This window comes from Mustela putorius, unplaced genomic scaffold, assembly GCF_011764305.1.
Source record: "Mustela putorius furo isolate JIRA1106 unplaced genomic scaffold, ASM1176430v1.1 tig00003834_pilon_pilon_pilon, whole genome shotgun sequence".
Lineage (NCBI taxonomy): Eukaryota > Metazoa > Chordata > Mammalia > Carnivora > Mustelidae > Mustela > Mustela putorius.
The window spans coordinates 103,110,939-103,136,090 of record NW_025421987.1 but is presented as its reverse complement, the minus strand read 5'-3'; the positions used below and the strand labels follow the sequence as shown (position 1 = coordinate 103,136,090).

At 38.0% G+C, this 25,152-nt stretch overlaps 1 protein-coding gene and 1 pseudogene across 4 annotated transcripts in view; one reads left to right on the top strand and one right to left on the bottom strand.

The window, feature by feature from the left end:
- The window catches only part of PIK3CB (phosphatidylinositol-4,5-bisphosphate 3-kinase catalytic subunit beta), a 207,424-nt gene that overhangs the window by 111,874 nt on the left and 70,398 nt on the right, over positions 1–25,152 (bottom strand). For all 4 annotated transcript variants that reach the window (XM_004762402.3, XM_004762405.3, XM_004762404.3 and 1 more), the window contains 2 exons: positions 13,864–14,050; positions 5,167–5,392 (listed from right to left, as the gene is read on the bottom strand). In XM_004762402.3, the coding sequence (XP_004762459.1) occupies positions 5,167–5,392; positions 13,864–14,034 (397 nt within the window). In that variant the 5' untranslated portion in view covers positions 14,035–14,050. The remainder of the gene's footprint in view (positions 1–5,166; positions 5,393–13,863; positions 14,051–25,152) is intronic.
- LOC106006817 lies at positions 8,921–10,417 on the top strand (annotated as a pseudogene).

Here is a 25,152-nt window from a genome sequence, read left to right as displayed (position 1 = left end):
AATCAAACTCTTTATCTCCCTTTATCTACTAAAAGTCATGTCTAATCCACTTTCTAAATGTTCCTCAACTCTGTCTACTCTTCTAGTTCCTGCAGTCATTAATTTAACCCTGGCCATCACCAACCCTCCCTTAGGTTACCACATCAGTTTTCACTAACTTCTCTATTCCCAGTCTTAATCTGATTCATTCTCTATTTTACAATGTGAATCATCTTTATAAATATAATCTGATCATATTACTCCACCATTTAAATCCTTTTGATTTCCCAATTGCATTTAGGAATCAGTCTCTAATTTTTCATATGACCTGAATGGCTCCACATACTCTGAAGCTGGTTGCCTCTCTCATCTTCCTATTTGTCCTAGCTATCCCTTTACACAAACCATAATCAATTACTTTTATTCCGTGAATAGGCCATTCTTCATACGTGCCCTTCCCATTCAATTATCCTTCTAATTCCTCCTTACCTGGCTCAACTCCTCATCAGCACTGAAGGCTCAGTTTAGTTGTGTGTCTTCTATAAGGCCAACCCTCTCTCACTCAGCTGATTTTACCTCTTTGACTTATAGCAGTTTACACACTGTATTCTAATTGTCTATTCACTGATCCACATTTTCCACAGCATTGTCAGCTCCAAGCAAAGACCCAAGCTCACTGCTACTGTTGAACTGCAATTGCTACTACTTTGGTAATTTTTTCAATATATTGTAAATAAGGAACTCTGCTCACATAACTGTTAGAACCAACTGAAGAGTATAGATTTCTTTAATTCATCACAGACTCACTGAATTCCAATCTGAGAATCTCCTTTTAAAAAATAAATGAAAAATAAAACTTGAATTTAGAAACCACTACAAAGAGTTCTTAAAAATAGACACTTTGGGGCACCTAGGTAGCTCAGTGGGTTAAAGCCTCTGACTTCAGCTCGGGTCATGGTCCCAGGGTCCTGGGGTCGAGCCCCGCATCGAGCTCTTTCCTCCACGGGGAGCCTGTTTCCCCCTCTCTCTCTGCTTGTCTCTCTGCCTGCTTGTGATCTCTGTCTCTCAAATAAATAAATAAATAAAATCTTTTAAAAAAATAGACACTTTGCCAAAAAATAAGAAATTAGCGGGGTGCCTAGTTAGTTCAGTCGGAAGAGCATGCAACTCTTAATCTCCAGGTTGTGAGTTCAAGCCCCAGAATGGATATAAAGATTACTTTAAATATAAATAAATGTAACAATTAGGTAAGTAATTTAATTTTAAACTTAATTTCTACATGTCTTCTGGTAAGAAAATTTGATAGCAAGCCTTAAATTTCAAGATAAGAATATTTTATCATTTACAGTCAAGTATAATTTTTTTTTTAAATAGGCATTCTAGGGGCGCCTGGGTGCCTCAGTGGGTGGAGCCGCTGCCTTCGGCTCAGGTCATGATCTCAGGGTCCTGGGATCCGGTCCCGCATCGGGCTCTCTGCTCAGCAGGGAGCCTGCTTCCTCCCCTCTCTCTGCCTGCCTCTCTGCCTACTTGTGATCTCTCTCTGTCAAATAAATAAATAAATAATCTTTAAAAAAATAAAAAATAAAATAAAATAAAATAGGCATCCTACCCGGCATGGAGTCCAATTCAGGGCTTGAACTCACAACCCTGAGTTCAAGACCTGAGCTGAGATCAATAGTGAGATGTTTAACCGACTGAGCACCCAGGTGTCCCAAATGTAATTTTTTCACATAAAAAAAGCACTGAGTGGGGGCACCTGGGTGGCTCAGTTGGTTTCCTATCTGCCTTTGACTCAGGTCATGATCCCGGGGTCCCGGGATCTGGGATTGAGCCCCATGTCTGGCTCCCAAGAGGGAGCCTGCTTCCTTTGCCCGTCACTTCCCTTGATAGTGCAACACACGCGTGCTCACTCGCTCTCTACCACATAAATAAAATCTTAAAAGAAAAAAGGTATTGCTGAATATTTTCTTCACATTAAAGATATTGTTAAAATCCTGCAGTCACTTTAAAATATATCACAACTTAAGATAGGTCAGGGAAAAAATAAGGGAGTTTTCAAAATATTTTTTTCAGGATGCTGACAAAATCCTCTGATCAAGATTTAATGGGCATTTGAAGGGGTGACCTTCACTACAGAGCATAATCAGAAGACAAATAGAAATTCTGTAAATAATTATTTATAATAAACATTAGAAAATAAAATGAGATAAATCATCATGCAGGAAAAGGTATTTTTAGACCCACCAGGGCAATAACATCTGTAAAGGTTCCATTGTTTTCTTTGGGGAGGAGAAGGCAGCAAACTCGTTCCTGAAGTTAAACTGAAATAATTGTTTATTGTTTTACCAGGAGGCATGACCTCACCAAGCCCCAGTTATAGTCATCACATACAAATTAGCAACTGCGAAAACGGACTTCTTAGGTACTTAAAGTGAAAATTCACTCCAAAATATTAAAACAGACTTACTCAACTTCCTAAATGCACATTAACACCTGAATCTGTGTATATGATCATTAACATCAGGTTTTCTAGATATGCTGAAAATCTCAAGTACAGTTTATTGTTAAGCATTTATAAACTGTTCATTTTATTTCTTTTAAGATTTTATTTATTTATTTGACAGAGAGAGAGAGCAAGCACAAGCATGGAGAGGGCAGTGGGAGAGGGAGAAGCAGGCTCCCCACCAAGCACAGAACCAACATGGAGTTTGACCCCAGAACCCTGGTATCATGACTTGAGCTGAAGGCAGATGCTTAACCAACTGAGCCACCCAGGTGACCCATAAGCTGTTCAGTTTAATATAAAACAGAGTTTGCATCTTGATCACTCAAACTGCAGGGCACACTTCATTAAAAGTTTTCATATAATAAACCTATGATACAGAACAAAATATGGTCACACTGCTTATAGAAAGAAAAATTCAATTTATATATTACATACGTATGACCCCTGCACTGTGGCAAGGTAAAGTCAGGGTTACCAAATAAAAACAAAGGCAAAAAAACAGCATGCCCAATTCTATTTGAATTAGATAAACCATGAATGATTTTCATCATTGAGTATATCCCATGTAATATTTGCATCTAGTATATTTTTATTTGCTAAATCTGCCACGCTCATGTAGAAATAACAGTGGCTAATGAGCCCATATTTTTTGAAGATCTCAACTAGAAGATAGTGTAGTGATCTAAATTTTGAAAACATGATACAACTCAGAAAGATATCTATATCTTGACAAAAGTTAGCTCTCTCTGTGATGCTAATCTTTTGGGTTATCAAATATTTAATCCTTAACAATCAATATGGTTCTGGTCTACTTCCTTCCATCAGCAGGGAAACCTAAAAGCTATATATTTCATACACACAGACACATACACAAAAAGCCACTTGGAAAGAACTATATCTCAATATTATCAGTGGATATTCTTGTCTTCAATAACACTGTAAGTCATTATTATTTTTTACTTTCCCATATATTCTTCAATTCAAACAAAGGAGACTTTTTGTCATGGAGAATTTAAAGTTTATGAAAAAATCTTTGGAGCCCTAGCAAATGGAAAGGAGTGCTTTCTAATGAGGCCATTAATATATAAGAAAATTGTGGGGTCTCCTGGATGGCTCAGTCAGTGGAGCATGTGACTCTTGATCTCAGAGTTGTGAGTTCAAGCCCCACACAGGGTGTGGAGATTACTTAAAAATAAAAAAATAAGAGGCGGGGGATGGGGAGGAAGGAAGGAAGGAAGGAGTGATGGATGGTTGGGTGGGTGGATGAATCCTATATGGTAAATAATTACAAACTTATTGAAGAAACAAAAAATTATTTCCTAAACTGAACTAGCTCTCCTCTGAAGTAATCAAACCTTTTTAAGTACTATACTGTCTGGGTACTTGGTTGGCCCAGTCAGTGAGCAATCTGACTCTTGATCTCTGCTCAGATCTTGATCTCCGTGTTGTTGAATTCAAGCCTGGTACTCGTAGGCCCAGCATGGAGCCTACTTGAAAAAAAAAAAGTAAAGGAAAAAGAAAGAAAGAAAAGAGAAAGAAATACATAGAAAAAAGAGAAAGAAATACACATAGGCTGTCATTCAGTAATTCAACGAAGTTCTGTTTTTCTTCTAAGCACTCAGAGGGAAGAATGTAGCCCTACACTTGTAATCATTAGTTAGTCTGAATCACTATAGGTCAAGATCAAAGAATGCAGTCTTTAGGACATGGTTCTTAGAAGGGATGATACTAGGTTATCTTAAAGACACTTATAATATTAAATGGGATGGTACCATATTATCTTTTAAGAGTGAATTTAGTCAATACAAGAGGCTAATCCAAATCCAAAAGCCTCCAGTGGGTAGATTGGTTTTTTAGTTCAATTTCAAGTCTCTTAAAAAATAAAACTGAAAACAACAACACAAAACTGCTACTGCAAAATAAATAAACTTCAAGCCTCCTCTGCAGTAAACCTCTCACAGTACTTGATTCTAGTATCTTGTCTAAAGCAGGATATTGATATACCATTGGCCCATGTGATACCTAACATTATTATAGCAAAAGATACTCTACCACATTTTGTTACTCATGATTCTCCCTGGAATTAATTTGCAAAGAATAACGTAGACATAACATATCCTGACTCCCTACAAAAGTATCTCTACTTAAAGATAATTTTAGTTAAGGAGTAAAATTTGTCAGTAATATGGGTTATTGACAGAAACTTTTCAATTAGCTTAAAGTCTTGATATACAGAATTTTATATAAATAGTGTGTATAGTGTAGAGGAAGTTGTGTGTATTGTGTATAGTGTATAGTTTATAGTGTAGAGGAAGTTCAAAAGAAATGGAGGATGTATCTCTTAGAAAAGGGCTTCTCAAACTATCTGAGACAAAGGGAGAACTTTTTCCTTTCCAATCTGCCAAAAAGGACATATACTCTGGCTAATAAAAATAAGTTGCTAAAAAAGATACACAAAACATATTACCATAGTGTCCCAGGGGTTATCACATTGCTACAGGAATTTATAAACATTTATTCTCAATTGTTACATGCACCTTATCTCAAACTAGTTATAAATTTACAAGTAAGTATTGGTCTTTGAGCCACATTCTACAAAGCAATGTCTTTGATCATACTTACATGTTTATACATAAACCATAAATATGTAAAGAATTCATACCAGTAAGTTTTTAAGTTACCTTTTCCTATAAGGACTCCAATTTTTGAGTCTAATTTTTCCCCTGGGTCACAACTTCTTGTCACTAATTTGAGAACTGGAAGAAAAGGTCTGACATCACAGAGTCTTCTTGTTTCATCTTCAAGCTCCTCATATACAGCAGTTTGATTCACACATGCAAACATATAGGAGTCAATTTCCATAAGGAGGTTAAACATTGGGTAATTGTGAACTTGCTTCCATAACATCTGCAGGAAAAAAATAAGACACTTTCTGGAACAGAAAAACTTGTTCAAGTGTACAAAGGATACATCTACAAGGATATTCACTGCAGCACTCTCTATAAAACTCAAAAAAATAGGAACAAGCCAAATGTTTAGCAATGAAGGACTGGCTAAATCAACTATAAAATATTACAAATCTGTAAAACTAAAATAAAAATACACAGTAACATGGAAAGTTGTCCAAGATATATTAAGGTTTTTGTTTGTTTGTTTGTTTGTTTTTAAATACCAACTTACAAGATGGGATCAGGAGGGAGACAAACCATAGGAGACTTAATCTCACAAAACAAACTGAGAGTTGCTGGGGGGTGGAGGGGTATGGATAGAGTGGTTGGGTTATGGACATTGGGGAGTATGGGCTATGGTGAGTGCTGTGAAATGTGCAGGACTGATGATTCAAAGACCTGCACCTCTGGCACAAATAACACATTAAATGTTAATGAAAATAATTTAGAAAAAATAAATAAAATACCAACTTACAAGGGAACACATATAGTATTAACCCATATTTGTAAGTAATAGTACAACGCACAAAAAACGCATTTACATAAACAAAATTAAGTGAGAATCTGCAAGACTTCTTAAGAGAGAAGACTCAAAATCAGAAATGAAAGAGAAGTTACAATTGACACCACAGAAATACAAAAGATTTTTAAGAGACTACTATAAAAAATTATATGGCAACAAACTGGAAAACCAAAAGAAACAGATAAAACTCCTAGAAACATACAATCTTCTAAGGCTTAATCAGAAAAAAAGCAGATACTCTAAATAGAGTGATAACCAGTAATGAAATTGAATCAGTAATTTAAAAAAACTTGCACCAAAAAAAAAAGTCTAGGGGCCGGTGGGTGGCTAAGTCAAGTAAACGTTGGCCTTCAGCTTAGGTCAAGAGTAGCCACACCCCCACCCCCACCCCACCTCCACCCCACCCCCACCCTATAAGGCTCCCTGCTCAGCAGGGAGCCTGCTTCTCCCTCTCCCCCCTGCCGTTCCTCCACTGGTGTTCTCTCACTCTGTGTGTGTCAGATAAATAAATAAAATCTTAAAAAATAAAAAAAGTCTAGAACCAGATGGCTGCATTGCTGAATTCCACCAAACATTCAAAGAAGAATGAGGTATCAGGTATCAGGGTGCCTGAATGGCTCTTTCAGTTAAGCATCCAACTCCTGATTTTGGCTAGGGTCATGATCTCAGGGTCCTGAGATAGAGCCCGGCCAAAGGCTCCTTGCTGGGCATAGAGCCTGCTTAAGATTCTCTTTCTTCCCCTCTGCCCTCCCTGCTCTCCCTCTCTAGCTGGGGAGAAAAAAAGAAATGAATATCAATCATTTTCCTTTTTTCTAAAGATTTCTTTTATTTATGTATTTGATAGAGAAAGCGTGTGCTACAAGCATGGAAGTGAGGAAAGAAGAACAGGCAGAGGGAGAGAATCTCAAGCAGACTCTGCATTGAGTATGGGCCCAACTGCACAACCCTGAGGTCATGAACTGAGGCCAAATTAAGAGTCAGAAACTTAGGGGAGCCTGGATGGCTCAGTGGGTTAAAGCCTCTGCCTTCTGCTCAGGTCATGATCCCAGGGTCCTGGGATCGAGCCCCATATCAGGCTCTCTGTTCAGCAGGGAGCTTGCTTCTTCCTCTCTCTCTCTGCCTGCTTCTCTACCTACTTGTGATCTCTGTCTTTCAAATAAAATAAAATTTATAAATCAAATCAAATAAATAAAATCTTAAAAAAAAAAAAAAAAAGAGTCGGAGGGGCACCTGGGTGGCTCAGTGGGTTGGGCCTCTGCCTTCGGCTCAGGTCGTGGTCTCCGGGTCCTGGGATCGAGCCCCGCATCAGGCTCTCTGCTCGGCAGGGATCCTGCTTCCCTCTCTCTCTGCCTACCTTTCTGCCTATTTGTGATCTCTGTCTGTTGAATAAATAAATAAAATCTTTAAAAACAAAAAAAAAAGTCAGAAACTTAACCAACTGAGCCATCTAGGCACCCCTCAATTCTTTTTTAACTCATCCAAAAAAAGGAAAAAGGAATGCTTCCAAATTCATTCTACAAGGCCAGCATTACTCTGATACCAAAATCAAACAAACACTACCAAAAACAAACAAACAAACAAACATACTAGTATCCCCAATGAACACAGGTGTAAAAATCTTCAACAAAATATTAGCAATGCAAATTCAACAAGACATTAAAAGGTTCATTCACCACAATCAGGTAGGAAATATTCCAGAGATGCAAAGATGGCTCATCATCCATAAATCAATCAAAATGATATACCAAACTGAAAGATAAAATCATCTAATCATCTCAGAAGACGCCAAAACAGCATTTGACAAATTCCAAATTTGTTCATCATAAAAACTCTCAAAAAGGTGGGAACAGAGAAAATATACTTCAACATAATAAAGCCATATATGATAAACCCATGGCTAACATCATACTTATGGTGAAAAGCTGAAAGCTATTGCTCTAAGATCAGGAACAAGACAAAAATGTCTACTCTCACCACCTTTATTCAACATACTGTATTAGAAGACCCAGTCACAGCAATCAGACAAAAAGAAAAAGTATCCAAATTGTTAAAGAAGAAGTAAAATTGTCACTATTTGCATAAGACATGATACTATATATAAAAAAAAAACCCTAATGATTCCACAAAGTTGCAGAATACAAAATTAATATACAAAAACCTGTTTCCATATACTAGCAAAGAAAGAAAACAATGCCATTTATATCAAAGAAAAATAAGTATATATCAAAACCTAGCCTTATGCTAAGTCAGTAAGTCAGAAAAAGACAAACATCACATGATCTCACTTATATGTAGAATCTAAAAAGCAAAAATAAAAACAAAAAATAATAAATACAAAGAACAAACTGGTGGGGGGAAAGGTGTAATAGATGAAGGGGATTAAAATATCAAAATACCGGTTATGAAATATATAAATCATGGAGATGTAAAGTACAGCAGTGAGAATACAGTCAATAATATTGGAATAACTTGGTGTGGTGATAGACAGTAACTATACATATCATGGTAAACATTTCATAATGTATGTAACTGCTGAATCATAGTTTGTAAACCTGAAAGTAATATAATATCGTATGTCAACTCTACTTCAATTTTTTAAAAAAGTGATTATCTATGAAGATGTTCATATTTACCTTTTTTTTTTTTAAAGATTTTATTTATTTACTTGACATAGACAGACACTGAGAGAGGAAATATAAGGAGGGGGAGTGGGAGAGGGAGAAGCAGGCTTCTAGCCAAGCAGGGAGCCCAATGTGGGGCTGGATTCCAGGACGCTGGGATCATGACCTGAGCAGAAGGCAGGCGCTTAACGACTGAGCCACCAATGCGCCCTCATATTTATCATTCTTATGAACATAAGTAACTTCTAATTAGAAAAAAAAAACAAGCTTTTTCGTAACAGGTCTGCCACCAGAACACAGGTGTCGTGAAAACCACCGCTCAACCTAAACCAGAATGGGGAAGGAAGACTCATATCAACATTGTTGTCATTGGACACGTAGATTCGGGCAAGTCTACCACTACTGGTCATCTGATCTACAAATGTGGTGGGATCGACAAAAGAACTATCGAAAAATTCGAGAAGGAGGCTGCTGAGATGGGAAAAGGCTCCTTCAAGTACGCCTGGGTCTTGGATAAACTGAAAGCTGAACGTGAACATGGTATCACCATTGATATCTCCCTGTGGAAATTCAAGACCAGCAAGTATTATGTGACCATCATTGATGCTCCAGGACACAGAGACTTTATCAAAAACATGATTACAGGCACATCCCAGGCTGACTGTAATGTCCTGATTGTTGCTGCTGGTGTTGATGAATTTGAAGCAGGTATCTCCAAGAACAGGCAGACCCGTGAGCATGCCCTTCTGGCTTACACAGTGGGTGTAAAACAACTAATTGTTGGTGTTAACAAAATGGATTCCACTGAGGCACCCTACAGCCAGAAGAGACACGAGGAAATCGTTAAGGAAGTCAGCACCTACATTAAGAAAATTGGCTACAACCCCGACACAGTAGCATTTGTGCCAATTTCTGGTTGGAATGGTGACAACATGCTGGAGCAAAGTGCTAATATATATGCCTTGGTTCAAGGGATGGAAAGTCACCCGTAAAGATGGGAATGCCAGTGGAACCACACTGCTTGAAGCTCTGGATTGCATTCTGCCACCAACTCGTCCAACTGACAAGCCCTTGCATCTGCCTCTCCAGGACGTCTACAAAATTGGTGGTATTGGTACTGTCCCTGTGGGCCGAGTGGAGACTGGTGTTCTTAAGCCTGGCATGGTGGTCACTTTTGCTCCAGTCAATGTTACAACTGAAGTCAAGTCTGTTGAAATGCACCATGAAGCTTTGAGTGAGGCTCTTCCTGGGGACAATGTGGGCTTCAATGTCAAGAACGTATCTGTCAAAGATGTTCGTCATGGCAATGTGGCTGGTGACAGCAAAAATGACCCACCAATGGAAGCAGCTGGCTTCACAGCTCAGGTGATTATCCTGAACCATCCAGGCCAAATTAGTGCTAGATATGCACCTGTGCTGGATTGTCACACAGCTCACATTGCTTGCAAGTTTGCTGAGCTGAAGGAGAAGATAGATCGTCGTTCTGGAAAAAAGCTGGAAGATGGTCCCAACTTCTTGAAATCTGGTGACGCTACCATTGTTGATATGGTTCCTAGCAAGCCTATGTGTGTTGAGAGCTTCTCTGACGATCCTCCTCTGGGCCGTTTTGCTGTTCGTGACATGAGACAGATGGTTGCTGTGGGTGTCATCAAAGAAGTGGACAAGAAGGCAGCTGGAGCTAGCAAGGTCACCAAGTCTGCCCAGAAAGCTCAGAAGGCTAAATGAATATTATCCCCAATACCTGCCACCCCAGTCTTAATCAGTGGTAGAAGAACGGTCTCAGAACTGTTTGTGTCAATTGGCCATTTAAGTTTAATAGTAAAAGACTGGTTAATGATAACAATGCATCATAAAACCTTCAGAAGGAAAGGAGAATGTTTTGTGGACCATTTGTTTTTGTGTGTGTGTGTGGCAGTTTTAAGTTATTAGTTTTTAAAATCAGTACTTTTTAATGGAAACAACTTGACCAAAAATCTGTCACAGAATTTTGAGACCCATTAAAACAAAAGTTTAATGAGAAACAAAACAAAACAAAAAAACAGAAAATTCAAAGTATGCACCATCCTCCCTTACAAAATATTATTTTTCCTGGATTCTTTTCTATTGACCAGGATTATCATCATTAATTAACAGTGCCCTGTCAGAAGAAGCAGAATCAATCTCTTGTCATTTTCCCCCAAGCTTCCTGAATGAAATCATATAAAAGAAGGTCACCATACAAATGGCAAGGTGGATTACAAATTTGTAATTGCAGCCAGTATAAAAACCAAGAACTGAGAATAATAGACCCTAGTAAGGGATGCCTGGGTGGCTCAGTTGGTTAAGCAGCTGCCTTCAGCTCGGGTCATGATCCCAGAGTCCTGGGATCAAGTCCCATGTCGGGCTCCTTCTCAGCAGGAAGCCTGCTTCTCCCTCTGCCTCTGCCTGCCATTCTGTCTGCCTGTGCTCGCTCTCGCTCCCTCTCTCTCTCTCTGACAAATAAATAAAATCTTTAAAAAAAAAAAAAAAAGACCCTAGTAAAAATCATAGCTAATCTTCAGATTCAGCTATATTCAGGAGAAAGCAGTGCTGCTGGGCGACAAAAGAAAGAATAGGTGGGGCGCCTGGGTGGCTCAGTGGGTTAAGCCTCTGCCCTCGGTTCAGGTCATGATTCCAGGGTCTTGGGATCAAGCCCCGCATCGGACTCTCTGCTTGGCAGGGAGCCTGCTTCCTCCTCTCTCTCTGCCTGCCTCTCTGCCTACTTGTGATTTCTCTCTGTCAAATAAATAAATAAAATCTTAAAAAAAAAAAAAAAGAAAGAAAGAAAGAAAGAATAGGTAAACTGGATTTCATAAAAATTTTAAAAATTTTATACATCAAAGGACAGTACTGCAAATAAAAAGGCAACCCAAAGAATGGGAGAAAATATTTGCAAATTATGTATCTGATAAGAGATTAATATCCAGGATATATGAAGAACTCCTATGACTCAACAATAAGAAGCAAACAATTGAATTACAAAATGTACAATGGTCCTAAATAGAAAATTCTACAAATGGCCATTAAGAACATGAAAAGATGCTCGACATCATTAGTGATCAGGGAAATACAACTAAAAACTGCAATAAGATACCATTTCACAGCTATAAAAATAGTTATTATAAAAAACAAACGACAAAAACAGAAAATAACCAGTGTTGGCCAGGATGTGGAGAAACTAGAACTCTTGAGTATTGCTGGTGGGAAAGAAAAAGGATAATGCAACTGTGGAAAACAGTCTGGCAGTTCTTTAAAGAGTTAAAACAGAGTTACCAAAAGATATAAAAATTCCATTTCCAGACATATACCCCCAAAAACTGAAAGCAGGGACTCAAACAGATAACTGTACACCAATGTCCACAATAGCCAAAAGACTGATACAATCAAAATATCCATCAACAGATGAACAGAAAAACAAAATGTGGCATAAAATTCCAAACAGTGGAATTTTACTAAGTCTTAAAAAAGAATGAAATTTGGACTTAAATTACAATATGGATGATCTTTGAAAATACTATGGTAGGTAAGATAAGTCAGACACAAAAGGACAACTACTGTTTGATTCCACTTTTATGAGGTAGCTGGAATAGACAAATTCCTAGAGACAGAAACTAGAATAGGGATTACCAGAGACTTGGAGAAGAAAGTTTTTTATTTAATGAAAACAGTGTTTGTGTTTCTATATAAGGCTGATGGTTGGGCAATACTGTGAATGTATTTAATACAGAATTATGCACCTAAAAATTATTCTTATGGTAAACTTCACGTTATGTATGTTTTACAATTAAAAGAATGGAGTGCATGAATGCTTAATCCAGCTTCAGGTGCAGCCACAGACATCCATACTTGTCACTGATGACTATAATGATAAGTACTGAACCTGTACACCAGGTTAATACCTCTGAATCTTGGGATACCTAAAATAATTTTGGGGTGTTTTTGTTTTCTACTTCAGGGATGATGCAGTTTTAGAATTCTCATGTCTCCCAGATGAAGAAGCTTGGTAAAGAGTTAAGAGGCTATCCAAAGTCAAGAACTTTAAAAAGGTTTATCATAAATACTTTTTCTTAAAAGTATCATATCCCCTGATTTTCATATTGGGTTCAGCTATTTGGAAAACATTAAAGAGAAAGTTTAGGAAAATAATTTCATTTACATTTCATTGTACTCACAAATCAATACCACTCATCAATTAACGTGAAAACAAGCAAGATTAGTTATATAAAAGAAGTTGCGGGGCGCCTGGGTGGCTCAGTGGGTTAAAGCCTCTGCCTTCGGCTCAGGTCATGATCTCAGGGTCCTTGGATCATGCCACACATCCGGCTCTCTGCTCGGTGGGGAGCCTGCTTCCTCCTCTCTCTCTGCCCGCCTCTCTGCCTAATTGTGATCTCTGTCTGTCAAATAAGTAAATAAAATCTTTAAACCTAAATAAATAAATAAATAGAAGAAGGTGCTTCCAAACTGATGGTTACAGAAGGGAGGTATGGTTGGGGGAATGGGTGAAATAGGTGATAGGGATTAAAGAGTACAGAGTACACTTGTAGTGATGAGCACAGGGTATTGTTTGCAACTGTTGAATCACTATATTGTACACCTAAAACTTACATCACACTGTATATTAACTAGCCTGAATTTAAATTAAACCTTTTTTAAAAAAAAAAGAACTTGCTTCCAAAGGAGGGCATGCTATTCACTACTAGGGGAAAACTTTTTCTTCCCCACAATCATCATGAAGAGTAATGAGGGTATGGAGGGAAGAAGAGGAAAGAAAAGGGGAAGAGACAACCAACCAAAAATCACATACAAAAAAGTATGACAAGTTCAAAGATAGTACTTAAAAAGATTTTAACTCAAAACTTTCTTTGACAATGTCAAATTCCTTTAAACAACCTGAATGAACATTTCAAACTAACCTAATTTTTCTTAATTCAGGTATTACATATAGATTAAAAGTGAGAGTGAGAATTACCTTTTACACATCTACAAAAGACAAAGCATGTATCAAAATCCTAAATGTTAATTTTCCCTCAAACTGACCATATTATTTACATTTAATTATTTAAAGTCAAGAACTTTAAAAAGGTTTATCATAAATACTTTTTCTTAAAAGTATCATATCCCCTGATTTTCATATAATAGAATGACATTTCTATAATAGGATTATAGAAATTCTATAATAGAATAACATTTTCTATAATAGAATAACATCTTCCCCTAAGTGATATAGTAAGTAAGCTACATTTATAAAAATTCCACTTATTAACATACCTGTTTAATATAGGAAATGGTAGCTTCCCGAGGAACCTCCAGCTGAATATAAATCCCAGTGGGCAAAAGGAAATCCACAGGTATGGAGCCATCAGATGCTAACTGTGAATCCACTGCCCAGATGTCAAGGATGTCTGCCATAGCAGGAGGCATTATGAAATTGAAGCACATTCATAACCATGGGGCCCTAAAAATTATTAAGTAAAACGTGGTGAAACAGAAAATTAGCCAAATCTTATAATAAAATATGTTAAAGACCACCAATCCATATTAGTCTTTGGATTTCAATATAGCCAATAATATAACAAATGGCTAATTAAAGATTAAGCCACCAGAAACAAAATTATTTAAAAACACTGTCGGTTATCATTAGATCCATTACACACACACACTCTACTCAAATTCAACAAAAGTGTATCACATATGAAAAATGAAAGATTTAAGATTAGAGGTTTCTAAGAAATTCCGTTAACAACCACTCAACAGGTGATTCCAGATTTTATTAAATAATATTGGCTGCTTTCGCTGAGTTCTTCTCTGCAAACTCCAATGAAAACAGTAGTCAAGAGGGCCTTCTTTCAAATATAATTTTCTATCTGGGCACCTGGGTGGCTCAATCAGTTGAGCATCTGTCTGACCCTCGATTTCAACTTAGATCATGATATTGGGGTCATCAGGTCAAGCCCTGTGTTGGGCCCCATACTCAGCAAGGAGTCTGTGATTTTCTCCCTTTCTCAAATTGCCTCCCCCCACCCCATTTAGACACACTCACTCTAAAATAAATAAATCTTTTTTTTTTAATTTATCAATCTCATGTGAGAAACAAAATGTCATGAACTTACAGTCTCATGACCCATCACCTAAGAATTAAAAACACCAAATTCCTCAACCCAGCTGGCAAGGCCTTTTGTGCTATGTTCCTTTGCTTGTCCTAATACTGCACCACCTTAGCCTTTGTACCACAAAGGCTACTAATCTACTGTTGGAACTATGTTCAGACAAATGTTGACACTCCTGGAATCAAACCCCTATTCCAACAAATGCGCCCCTGAACTGCACCTTCAAGACTTCCTTGAGAGCTTCCTTGAAGAAAGCACGCAATAATAGTGGGCGGAACACGGGCACTAAAGTTAATTAAATCAAGATTCAAATCCCATTTACTGAAAGAATGAAAGCATCACATCAAAAGAGACAAGAGCCAACTTGAAGCATTTCTGAGCATCAAAAATATCCATGACATCCACGGGTTGAAATGCATCAAAAATATAAAAATGACTTAATAATAATAAAAAGAAACAAATAAACAATTTACTGATCACCACTGGAGATTGCTAAGACCAAGTCCCTATTCTGAAAATTGATAAAGAATGGGGAAGCAGGGCACCACTGGCTCAGTGGGTTAAGCCTCTGCCTTCAGCTCAGGTCATGGTCTCAGGGTCCTGGGATCGAGTCCCACATCGGGTTCTTTGCTCAGCGGAGAGCCCGCTTCCCCCTCTCTCTCTGCCTACTTGTGATCTGTCTCTCTCTCTCTGTCAAATAAATAAATAAAACTTAAAAAAAAAAAAAAAAAGAATGGGGAAGCAAATCAAACATGTTTTGACCAGCTTATACCAAATATTTCAGGGTAACCAAATGACTGATGAGGGTAAGGTTTTTCCTTAAGTTTTAGAACAACTTTAGTTCATAAGCACAGAAAGAACGATAAAATTAGAAAACCACCGTTGTGCAACCTCTAATGAAACAATGAATCTAGGCAATAATGCATAATTTATGGATGCTAAAAAATTTTACAAAATAAAGTGAAAGGATGATGAGTAACTTTATAATGAACAGTATCAGGTTAACACTATCTAAATCCTGTGACTAATCCAGACATATGTCTCCTCCTACAATGCAACAGAAGTACTAACCACACCCTATAGGATATAGTTGATTTTAGAAAACAAACAAACAAAAAGAACCTGAATTTAATCAAGACTCTAAATCTGAATTATTTATCATTTTACAAGAAATAGGAAAACAGAGACAGGAACTAAAGACTTCAAGGAAACATCAGTCAAGTTCCTAATGAATCATCAATTAAAAAAAGTAATCAACAAAAACAAAAGAAGCTAATCAACAATAAGAAAAGAAAATGATGCAAGGACTGTTAACAATCAACATTTAGGAGGGGCACCTGGGTGGCTTAGTTGGTTAAGCCTAGAGCTCTTCATTTTGGAATAGGTCATGATCTCACAGTTCTAAGATCAAGCCCTGCCTCAGTTCCGTGTTGGGAGTGGAGACAGCCAAATCCAACACTTATTTCACCAAATCAGCTATAAAAACCTATCTTTAGGGACGCCTGGGTGGCTCAGTCGGTTAAGCTTCTGCCTTCAGCTCAGGTCATGCCTGGGATCCAGTCCCACATCAGGCTCCTTGCTCAGCAGGAAGCCTGCTTCTCTCTCTGCCTTTGCCTGCGCCACTCTGCCTGCTTGTGCGTTCTCTCTCTGACAAATAAATAAATAAAATCTTTTTTTTTTTTTAAGATTATTTATTTATTTATTTGAGAGAGAGACAGTGAGAGAGAGCATGAACAAGGAGAAGTCAGAGGGAGAAGCAGACTCCCCATGGAGCTGGGAGCCCGATGCGGGACTCGATCCTGGGACTCCGGGATCATGACCTGAGCCGAAGGCAGTCGTCCAACCAACTGAGCCACCCAGGCGTCCCTAAATAAAATCTTTTAAAAGAAAAAAACAACAAACATCTTTAAGACAAACTGGGAAATTAAATATGAATTACATACTAGATGATTTTAAGGAAATACTGTTGCATTTGTGAAGTATAATAATGGTCTGGTGGTGGGGCACCTGGCTGGCTCATTTAATGAAGCATATGACTCTTACTCGTGGGGTTGAGTTCAAGCCCCACAACTGGTGCAGAGATTACTTAAAAATGGGATCTTAATAGATTAAGATCTATCTATACGCTGCCTACAAGAGACTCACTTTAGACCTAAAGACACCCGCAGATTGGAGATGGAGAACCACCTATCATGTTAATGTATGTCAAAAGAAAGTTGGTGAGAGAGCAGAGAGGAGCAGAAGGAAAGAGCAGAGGGAAAGAGCAGGGAACAAGGAGAAGGAGATACCCTGCCGGGCAGGGAGCTCTATGTGGAGCTTGATGGACTCAATCCCAAGACCCTGAGATCATGAGCTGAGCCAAAGGCAGATACTTAAACAACTGAGACACCCAAGTGCCTCCAAACTGGTCTGCTTTCTTACATCATACACAAAAATAAATTCAAAACAGATGAAAGACTTTAGTGTGAGACAGGAAACCATCAAAATCCTACAGAAGGGGCGCCTGGGTGGCTCAGTGGGTTAAAGCCAGCTTTATTGCTCAGCTGGGAGCCTGCTTCCCCCCTCTCTCTCTGCCTGCCTCTCTGCGTACTTGTGATCTGTGCCTGTCAAATAAATACATAAAATCTTAAAAAAAAAAATCCTACGGGAGAACACAGGCACCAACCTCTCTGACCACAGCTGTAGCAACTTCTTACTAGACATATCACCAGAAGCAAGGGAAACAAAAGCAAAAATGAACTATTATGACTTCATCAAGTCATACAAGCATGCAAAAAGCTTCTGCACAGTGAAGGAAAGCAATCAACAAAACTAAAAGGCAGCTAAAGAATAGAAGATACTTGCATGCATACTGATAAAGGGTAAGATTCCAAAATCTAACAAAGAACTTACGAAACTCAACACCCAGAAAACAAATAACCCAGTTAAGAAATGGGCAGAAGGCATGAAGACATTTCTCCAAAAAAGACATTTAGATAGCTAACAGACACATGAAAAGATGCTCAACATCACACATCATCAAGGAAATACAAATCAAACCACAATGAGATACCATCTCACACCTGTCAGAATGGCTAAATTAACAACACAAGAAACAACAGGTGTTGGCAAGGATGCAAGAAACCGCACTCCCTGAATATTCAAGCCTTTACTGATTCCTCTACCCTAACTCTTACACCCTTTTATAATCTGGACCCATTACACTGACACTTATACAGGCCCTGAAACTTTCTGATGTGCCAGTCCTGTTTCTGATGGCAAGATAGTGCACTGATGAAAGACTGTGGTCTCAGAATCCAACAGCTTACTTGTGAGAGTTCGTTCCATCCCTTACCAGCTGAAAGATCTCGGGCAAATCATGTATCTTCTCCCCTACTTAAGTTCCCTTATCTGTGAAATGATGAAATCAACAGTAACTACCTTAGAGCACATAGCTATAAAAATTAAAGAAAGAACGCCTGGAACTTAGTAAGTTAAATATAAATATTTGCAACTAACTTGGTTTTTTTAATTCAAAAGCCCTAAGTTCTTTTGAGCTATGAATTATATATTTTCAACTACTTTCATTTCCCCAAAAGTGATCAGCACATAGTAGCCATTTTTTAACTGTTCAATGTTTTTAAGACAAAACATTATTATCCCTACTCCTACAATTCAAAAAAAAGCTCACAGGGTAATAAAATCTAAAATAGCTAAAGGTGAGTTCTTACTCTGTGCCAGCATTCTAGTAATTTCTTTACATGCATTTCTGTATTTTATCCTTATTACCCCCCTATGGTAATATTATTACTCCTTGAGGAACTTAAAGAGGTTGTTATCTCATAGCTACCAAATAGCAGTCCTGGATTTGAAGATGGGTCTAGCTACAGAGTATGAGCACTATACAACCCTCTGCATAATAACTCTTAAATTACCAGAAAAAAGTTTTTATTATTATATTATTACTAACCATAATAAACCACACGTTAACTATAAGCTTCTGGAGGGCTTGACCCATGCTTTTATTTTTGCTTTTTTCCCCCGATGCTTTTTAAAGTACTGTCTCTTACCACAGTATATAAAGAAATCATTAAACTTGGGCGCTCTAAACTGATACTTTATTACAAAGATTCATTTTTATTTTTATTTATATAACAGAGAGAGAGCACAAGCAGGGGGAGTGGCAGGCAGAGGGAGAGGAGAAGCAGGCTTCCCCACTGAGCAGAGAGCCTGATTATGGGACTCGATCCCAGGGCCCTGGAACCATGACCCAAGACAAAGGCAGACACTCAACCAACTAAGCCACCGAGGCGCCCTAAACTGATACTTTTATAAACATGAACAAACTACTCACAGTTACTACAGATGTCATTAACAGTTACTGGTCCTGGAATAGCTTTAGGTACATCACTGCAGAACAGCCTATTGAGACTGTCTTTAGGAGAGTTGTTCTTCAACCTTGCAAATAGCAGGTGTTAAAGAAAATATGCTACACAAAATTATAAAGACCATGCTTTGCTTACTTTCATCACCACCACACAAAGATGGGGGAAAGCCAGCTCCTGAATACCAAGTCACAGCATGTATGACATGAATCAGGAATTTGCAACAAAAGCTGGAAAAACAGAAGTCTGCACTTAAAATAGAGAAGGGTTTATGAAACATCAGCCACCTATCATACAATTACAATCATGATAAACCTGTACATGCCCCTCCTTTCTTTAGCATGGATTTTTGGCAAGATTCTCACAACTAAAACCAAATCACCTAATAAATAACAACAGCAATAAGGGAGCATGAACCTATAAAAACAAAATTTCTAAGATCTCACCCTTACCAGACAGCTGGAAATGCTGAGGCTTCCCAGGTCCTGAAGCCCAGAAGAGCAATCTTTTCAAAGACACTACACCTCAAACCACCCTATGGCATTAACTTCCCATATACAAAATTATGAACTTCTGGGGCTATTGGATGAAAAAGCACTATAGTAGATTTAAGAATTTCTTGATGACACTGCCTTTGTCTTAGGTCAGGGCCTCAGGGTCCTATGACTGAGCCCCACGTCAGGCTCCCTGCTCAGCAGAGAGTCTGCTTCTCCCTCTGTGATCTCTCTGACTCTCACTCTCTCAAATAAATAAAAATAAAAATCTTTAAAAAAACAAAAAGAATTTCTTGATGACATAGTTATAAATAAATGAATTACAAGAATAAATTCATGGGCCCCTACCTACCTTCCTTTCTAGATCTGTTCTTCAATACTCTCACATATCCTATCCTTAATCCTGACACCCTGAACCACTGATACTTGCCAACATACCCCATACTCTCTCCTACCTCCTACCTTAACCATCATTCTCTCTCCCTAAGATGTCCTTATCTACATATCTCCTGATCAACTTACTCTTCTATTTTTTAATGATTTTTTAAAAATTATGTTATGTTCGTCAACATACAGTACCTCATTAGTTTTAACTCTTACTCTTCTAGACTCTTGGAATCCTTCCCTGATAATCCTGTGCACCCAAGCACCAGGGCATATCTATGTCAAAGCAAGAGCACGCTACACTGAAGGTCACAGGTCTTTCTCACCTCTTTATTTGCAGCTTTGACACATAGTATGGCCTCAGTAAATATTTAGATATGGGTAAATGAATAAATGAATGAGTGAACGAATTCTATGGAAGTCACTTAGGAGAACAATTGTACTGGATAATTAAAAATGTGATCTAAATCATGCCTCAGAGGAAAAATTTAACTATGTGGCTTCAATGCAGTCTCTCAGTGCCTAGTCTAGGAAATTCCATAAACAGCCCACAAACGTGACATCTTGACATGAAGTCATGGTAATATGTACCATTACACAGATAAAATGCCATACACATATAGATTTCCTAAAACTCACTAAATTTAAAATACTGAAATGATCTAATTCAGGTATTGCTTATCTATTTGCCCATGGCTTTACAAAAATCTCTGTCTATATTTTATAGATGTACCTTTCCATAAAAGAGTAAACCAGAAAAATATTAACGAATATACAGAATTCTGATCACATAATCACTTGCAATGGATCAAGCTTCACTTAATATCACTTTGTTTCCAATCCATACATTCCTGTCATGTGAAGAGGAACATGAAATATATCTTATCTATAACCTAAGCACTGCATTCCCACTATATAGCAACCCAGTAACAGTACAGGCATTTCCTTCCAAAACTGATGCTTTTTCAACTAACGTTTAACTATAGAACAGCTTATTCCCATAAAATGACATCTACTAAATTTAGACAGACTGGAGAATTCCCATGACGTCAAGGGATAACCATTATTTTTAATATAGGGAAAAAGAATAATTCACTAAGCTCCACATTTATGCTTTTGTATTTTCTATATCTATGCTACATTTCACAACAGAAATATTTAGAAACATTTAAATAAATTAAATTTTTAAAACTGGCCAAATAAGTTTTTCTCGTGCTATCTCAGAACCTATCAAAAAGGCAAGTTTAACCATTTAGCTTTACAGGTAATCATGCTCATTGCTTCTTAAAGGAACAGCACACCAATCCCCAAAATTAACTCTTTGATCTTCAATTTCAAGGGCAAAATCCTCACTTTCAAATGTCAACTACTTTAAAAATACTCCAATGATTCAGCAAGATAATAAAGATGCTTCTTAAGCAATACTATGTTTTTAAAAAAGACAGAAGTGTTTTTCTCTACCAGAAGTAAATTATCAAAAGGGAATATTGCAAGATTACAAACATGTCCATTAATTTCTACCATAATATTGTCATATTAATAATTCACTAACAGGGGTGCCTCGGTGGCTCAGTGGGTTAAGCTTCTGCCTTCGGCTCAGGTCATGGTCTTGGGTCCTGGTGTGGGGTCCTCTACTCAGCAGGGAGCCTGCTTCCCACCCCACCGCCTGCCTCTCTACCTACTTGTGATCTCTGTCAAATAAATTAAAAAAAAAACCTTTAAAAATAAATAAATAATTCCCCCCAAATAAATAAATAATTCACTAATAACTGGCTGGCTCAGTCAGAAAAGCGTGAACTGGGTGCCTGGGTGGCTCAGTGGTTAAGCCGCTGCCTTCGGCTCAGGTCATGATCTCAGGGTCCTGGGATCGAGTCCCGCATCGGGCTCTCTGCTCAGCAGGGAGCCTGCTTCCTCCTCTCTATCTCTCTCTGCCTGCCTCTCTGCCTACTTGTGATTTCTCTCTGTCAAATAAATAAATAAAATCTTAAAAAAAAAAAAAAAAAAAAGAAAAGCGTGAACTTTTTTTGCTTAAAACAGGCTCCACACCCAAAGTGGGATTTGAACTCATGACCCCGAGATCAAGAGCTACATGTTCTATAACTGAGCGAAAGAGGTGCCCCGAGCAAGGAACTCTCGATCTCAAGGTTGTGAGTTCAAGCCCCACATTGGGCACTGGGCACAGAGCCTACTTAACACAAACACAAAACAAAACAAAACAAAATAAAACACCGCTCAGGTAAACATATGGTATGTAATTACAGCCTAACGTGTAGGTTGTACTTGTGTGTCCCTTTAATAAAAGAACTTTTGTTCAGATCAATGTTAAAGGTTTTCAAGTATTTTAAGCCAAATACTATGTAGAAGAATCGTTTTCAATCCTCTCATATTCCATATGCTTATTAAACAAATATTATACAAACACTTCAAAAACCTGAAATTAAACTATTCATATATCTTATATATGTACCTAATTTCAAAATAAACCCGTGTAATGCCCCAGCTATAACATACAAGGAGAAATAAAAGAAAAAATAAGGTTTTTCTCAATATGTAAATACTTGGACATGACCAAACATCTGCTAATGAAGCAGTCAGGTTTGCCTCTCAACACAGAATCACCATGGATATGACAATTCAGATGACTAATCCAGATGTGTTGTACTGATGATCAAATACTACAAATGCCACTCACTGGTGTCACAGATTTTCTAAATCTTTATCTTTCAACATCAATATTTTGAAACCATGTAAAAAAATACTTTCTATTATATTTTTATGTAATATAGGGTTAAGAACTCAGCTCAGATAGTAAATAGAATTTTCACCTTATCGGAAAGAAAATTCAAAAACTGTGTTGTACATGAGACTTTTTTTGTTGTAGACAACTGTCTAATGCATTGCAGGATATCTAGTAATCCATGGCCTACTACTAAGTAGCACTTCCCCCAGTCAGTGTATCAACAAATAAACAAAATTGTCTGTCACAAATTTCAAAAACATCTTATAGGAGGAAAGTCACACTGTTCACTTTCAGTACCACTGCTCTAGGACAATTCCTATTATTTCTCAAAGTAGTAGTAACCTAGAAATGGTCTTTTTTTTTTTTTTTTCCTAATTTTATTTTTTGAGAGAGAGAAGGAGCATGAGCAGGGGAAGGAGCAGAAGGAGAGGGAGAACAAGAAGCAGACTCCCTGCTGAGCAAAGAGGGTGGGGCCAACTCAGGGCTGAATATGAGGACGCTGAGATTATGACCAAAGGGAACACCCAGGCACCCCAATCCAGAAATGTTTTTATCTAGACCTAGTTATACTAGGTATTTAAAATAGTAATGAACACAATTTATCATACATTTCTACTGGCAAACCAACGTTTCTTATATTTGGCTATGCTGTCTGGCTAATTCTTGAAGGGTAAAAAAAGAAGCTAAAGTAAAGAAAACTTTAGCCCCTTAAACAATCAGAGGAATATAAGGCCAGTATGACTAGCTCTTAACTTTCATGACTCTTAGTAAACAAACTTAAAGATGGGGTGGTCAAACTAAACCCACAGGATAACTTGTGGCTCTTCAGAATATCATGTACAACACTGTATATAGGTACTGAGAGAGGGGGCATACTTACAAAATGTGCTGTGCTGTTATTAAAATAGCACGTCCTTTATCAAATTAAAACTCTGATGTGGTTGCTAAGCCATCGAGGTATCAAACCAAATGCTAACAGATAAATCTTTTGTAGAGATATTTTGAAAAAAAAAATTACTGCTACACATTCAAATGTAAAATATATCTGGTTCCTATTTCCCTTTGTCACCTTATTTCATAGGGAGCACCACACATGAGTCCAGCCTAAGAATTAACTCAAGAGTTTCCAGTTGGGAGATGCCTTAAGAGTTACAAACCTTGGGGCCCCTGAGTGGCTTGGTCAGTTAAGCATCTATGTTGGCTCATGTCATCATCCCAGGGTTCTGGGATAGCCCCGAGTCAGGTTCCCTGCTCAATGGGGAGCCTGCTTCTTCTCCTCCTGTTTCCCCTTCCCACACGTGTTCTCTCTCTCCCAGTTTTTCTCAAATAAATAAATAAAATCTTAAAAAAAAAAGTGTCACAAACCCTGAGGTGCCTCCAGGTTGAGCCTCCAATTCTTGATTTCAGCTCAGGTCATGACTTCAGGGTCATGGGATCCAGCCCCATAAGGGCACTGGACTCTGTGCTCATCAGGCAGTCTGCTTGAGATCCTTTCTCCCTCTGCCCCTCCCCTGCACACTCACTCTCTCTCAAATAAATCTTAAAAAGTTAGAAACCCTTCTCATATTAAAGGTAAGAAAAGTAAGGCCCGAAGAAATTAATTATCGAGGATGACACAGCAACAGAGCTAGAACCAAAGTCAGATTTTTCCCAAGCAATCAGCATACCTTTAAAAATCTTTTTCCCCCTTATTTTGTTTTCCTTTTCTCTTTTTTAGAAATAACTTATTTTAGACAGAGAGAGTGAGCACATGTTTGTGCCTGTGAGCAGAAGCAGAGGCAGAGGGAGGAGAGAATCTTCAGTAGATCAGTGGGGAGGCCTGATGCAGGGCTCAATCTCAGAACCCTGAGATCATGATGTGAGCTGAAACCAAGAGCCAGAGGCTTGACTAATTGAGCCACCCAGATGCCCTCTCCTTTTGCCTTTAAAGGAAGTATCTTTCCCAGGGCTACCTAGCCCCACAGAATTCCCAGTCTTGCATCACTCTTCTGTTTAAACATGTAGGCAATGATCAAAGCGTGAGGACAAGCATGACACAACTATGAAAACAACTCTCTTCCAGGAAGCTATCAGAGGGCATGGAACTTTAGCAATGACAATCTGCTCAACTAAAACCCTCATACTGTAATTATAAACCTATATCCTGCTAATTGTTCACTGGCAGAAAAAGAAGAAAGGATTTAAACATTCTCAGTCTCCACAGGAATATGTCATCAGAGCCATTAGATTTTACACTTCTTTAAATCAAATCATAAGTAGAAGCCAACATAAACTTATAGATGAACAAGTTTAACCAAAAACTACTCCACAAAATTATGGAAGAGATTTTGAGAGACTGAAAGACAATTTTTAAAAAAATTAAATCCAACAGGGGTGCCTGGCTAGCTCTCTTGGTGAAGCATGGGACTCTTGATCTCAGTGTTTTGAGTTCAAGGCCCACACTGGGTGTGGAAATAACTTTAAAAAAT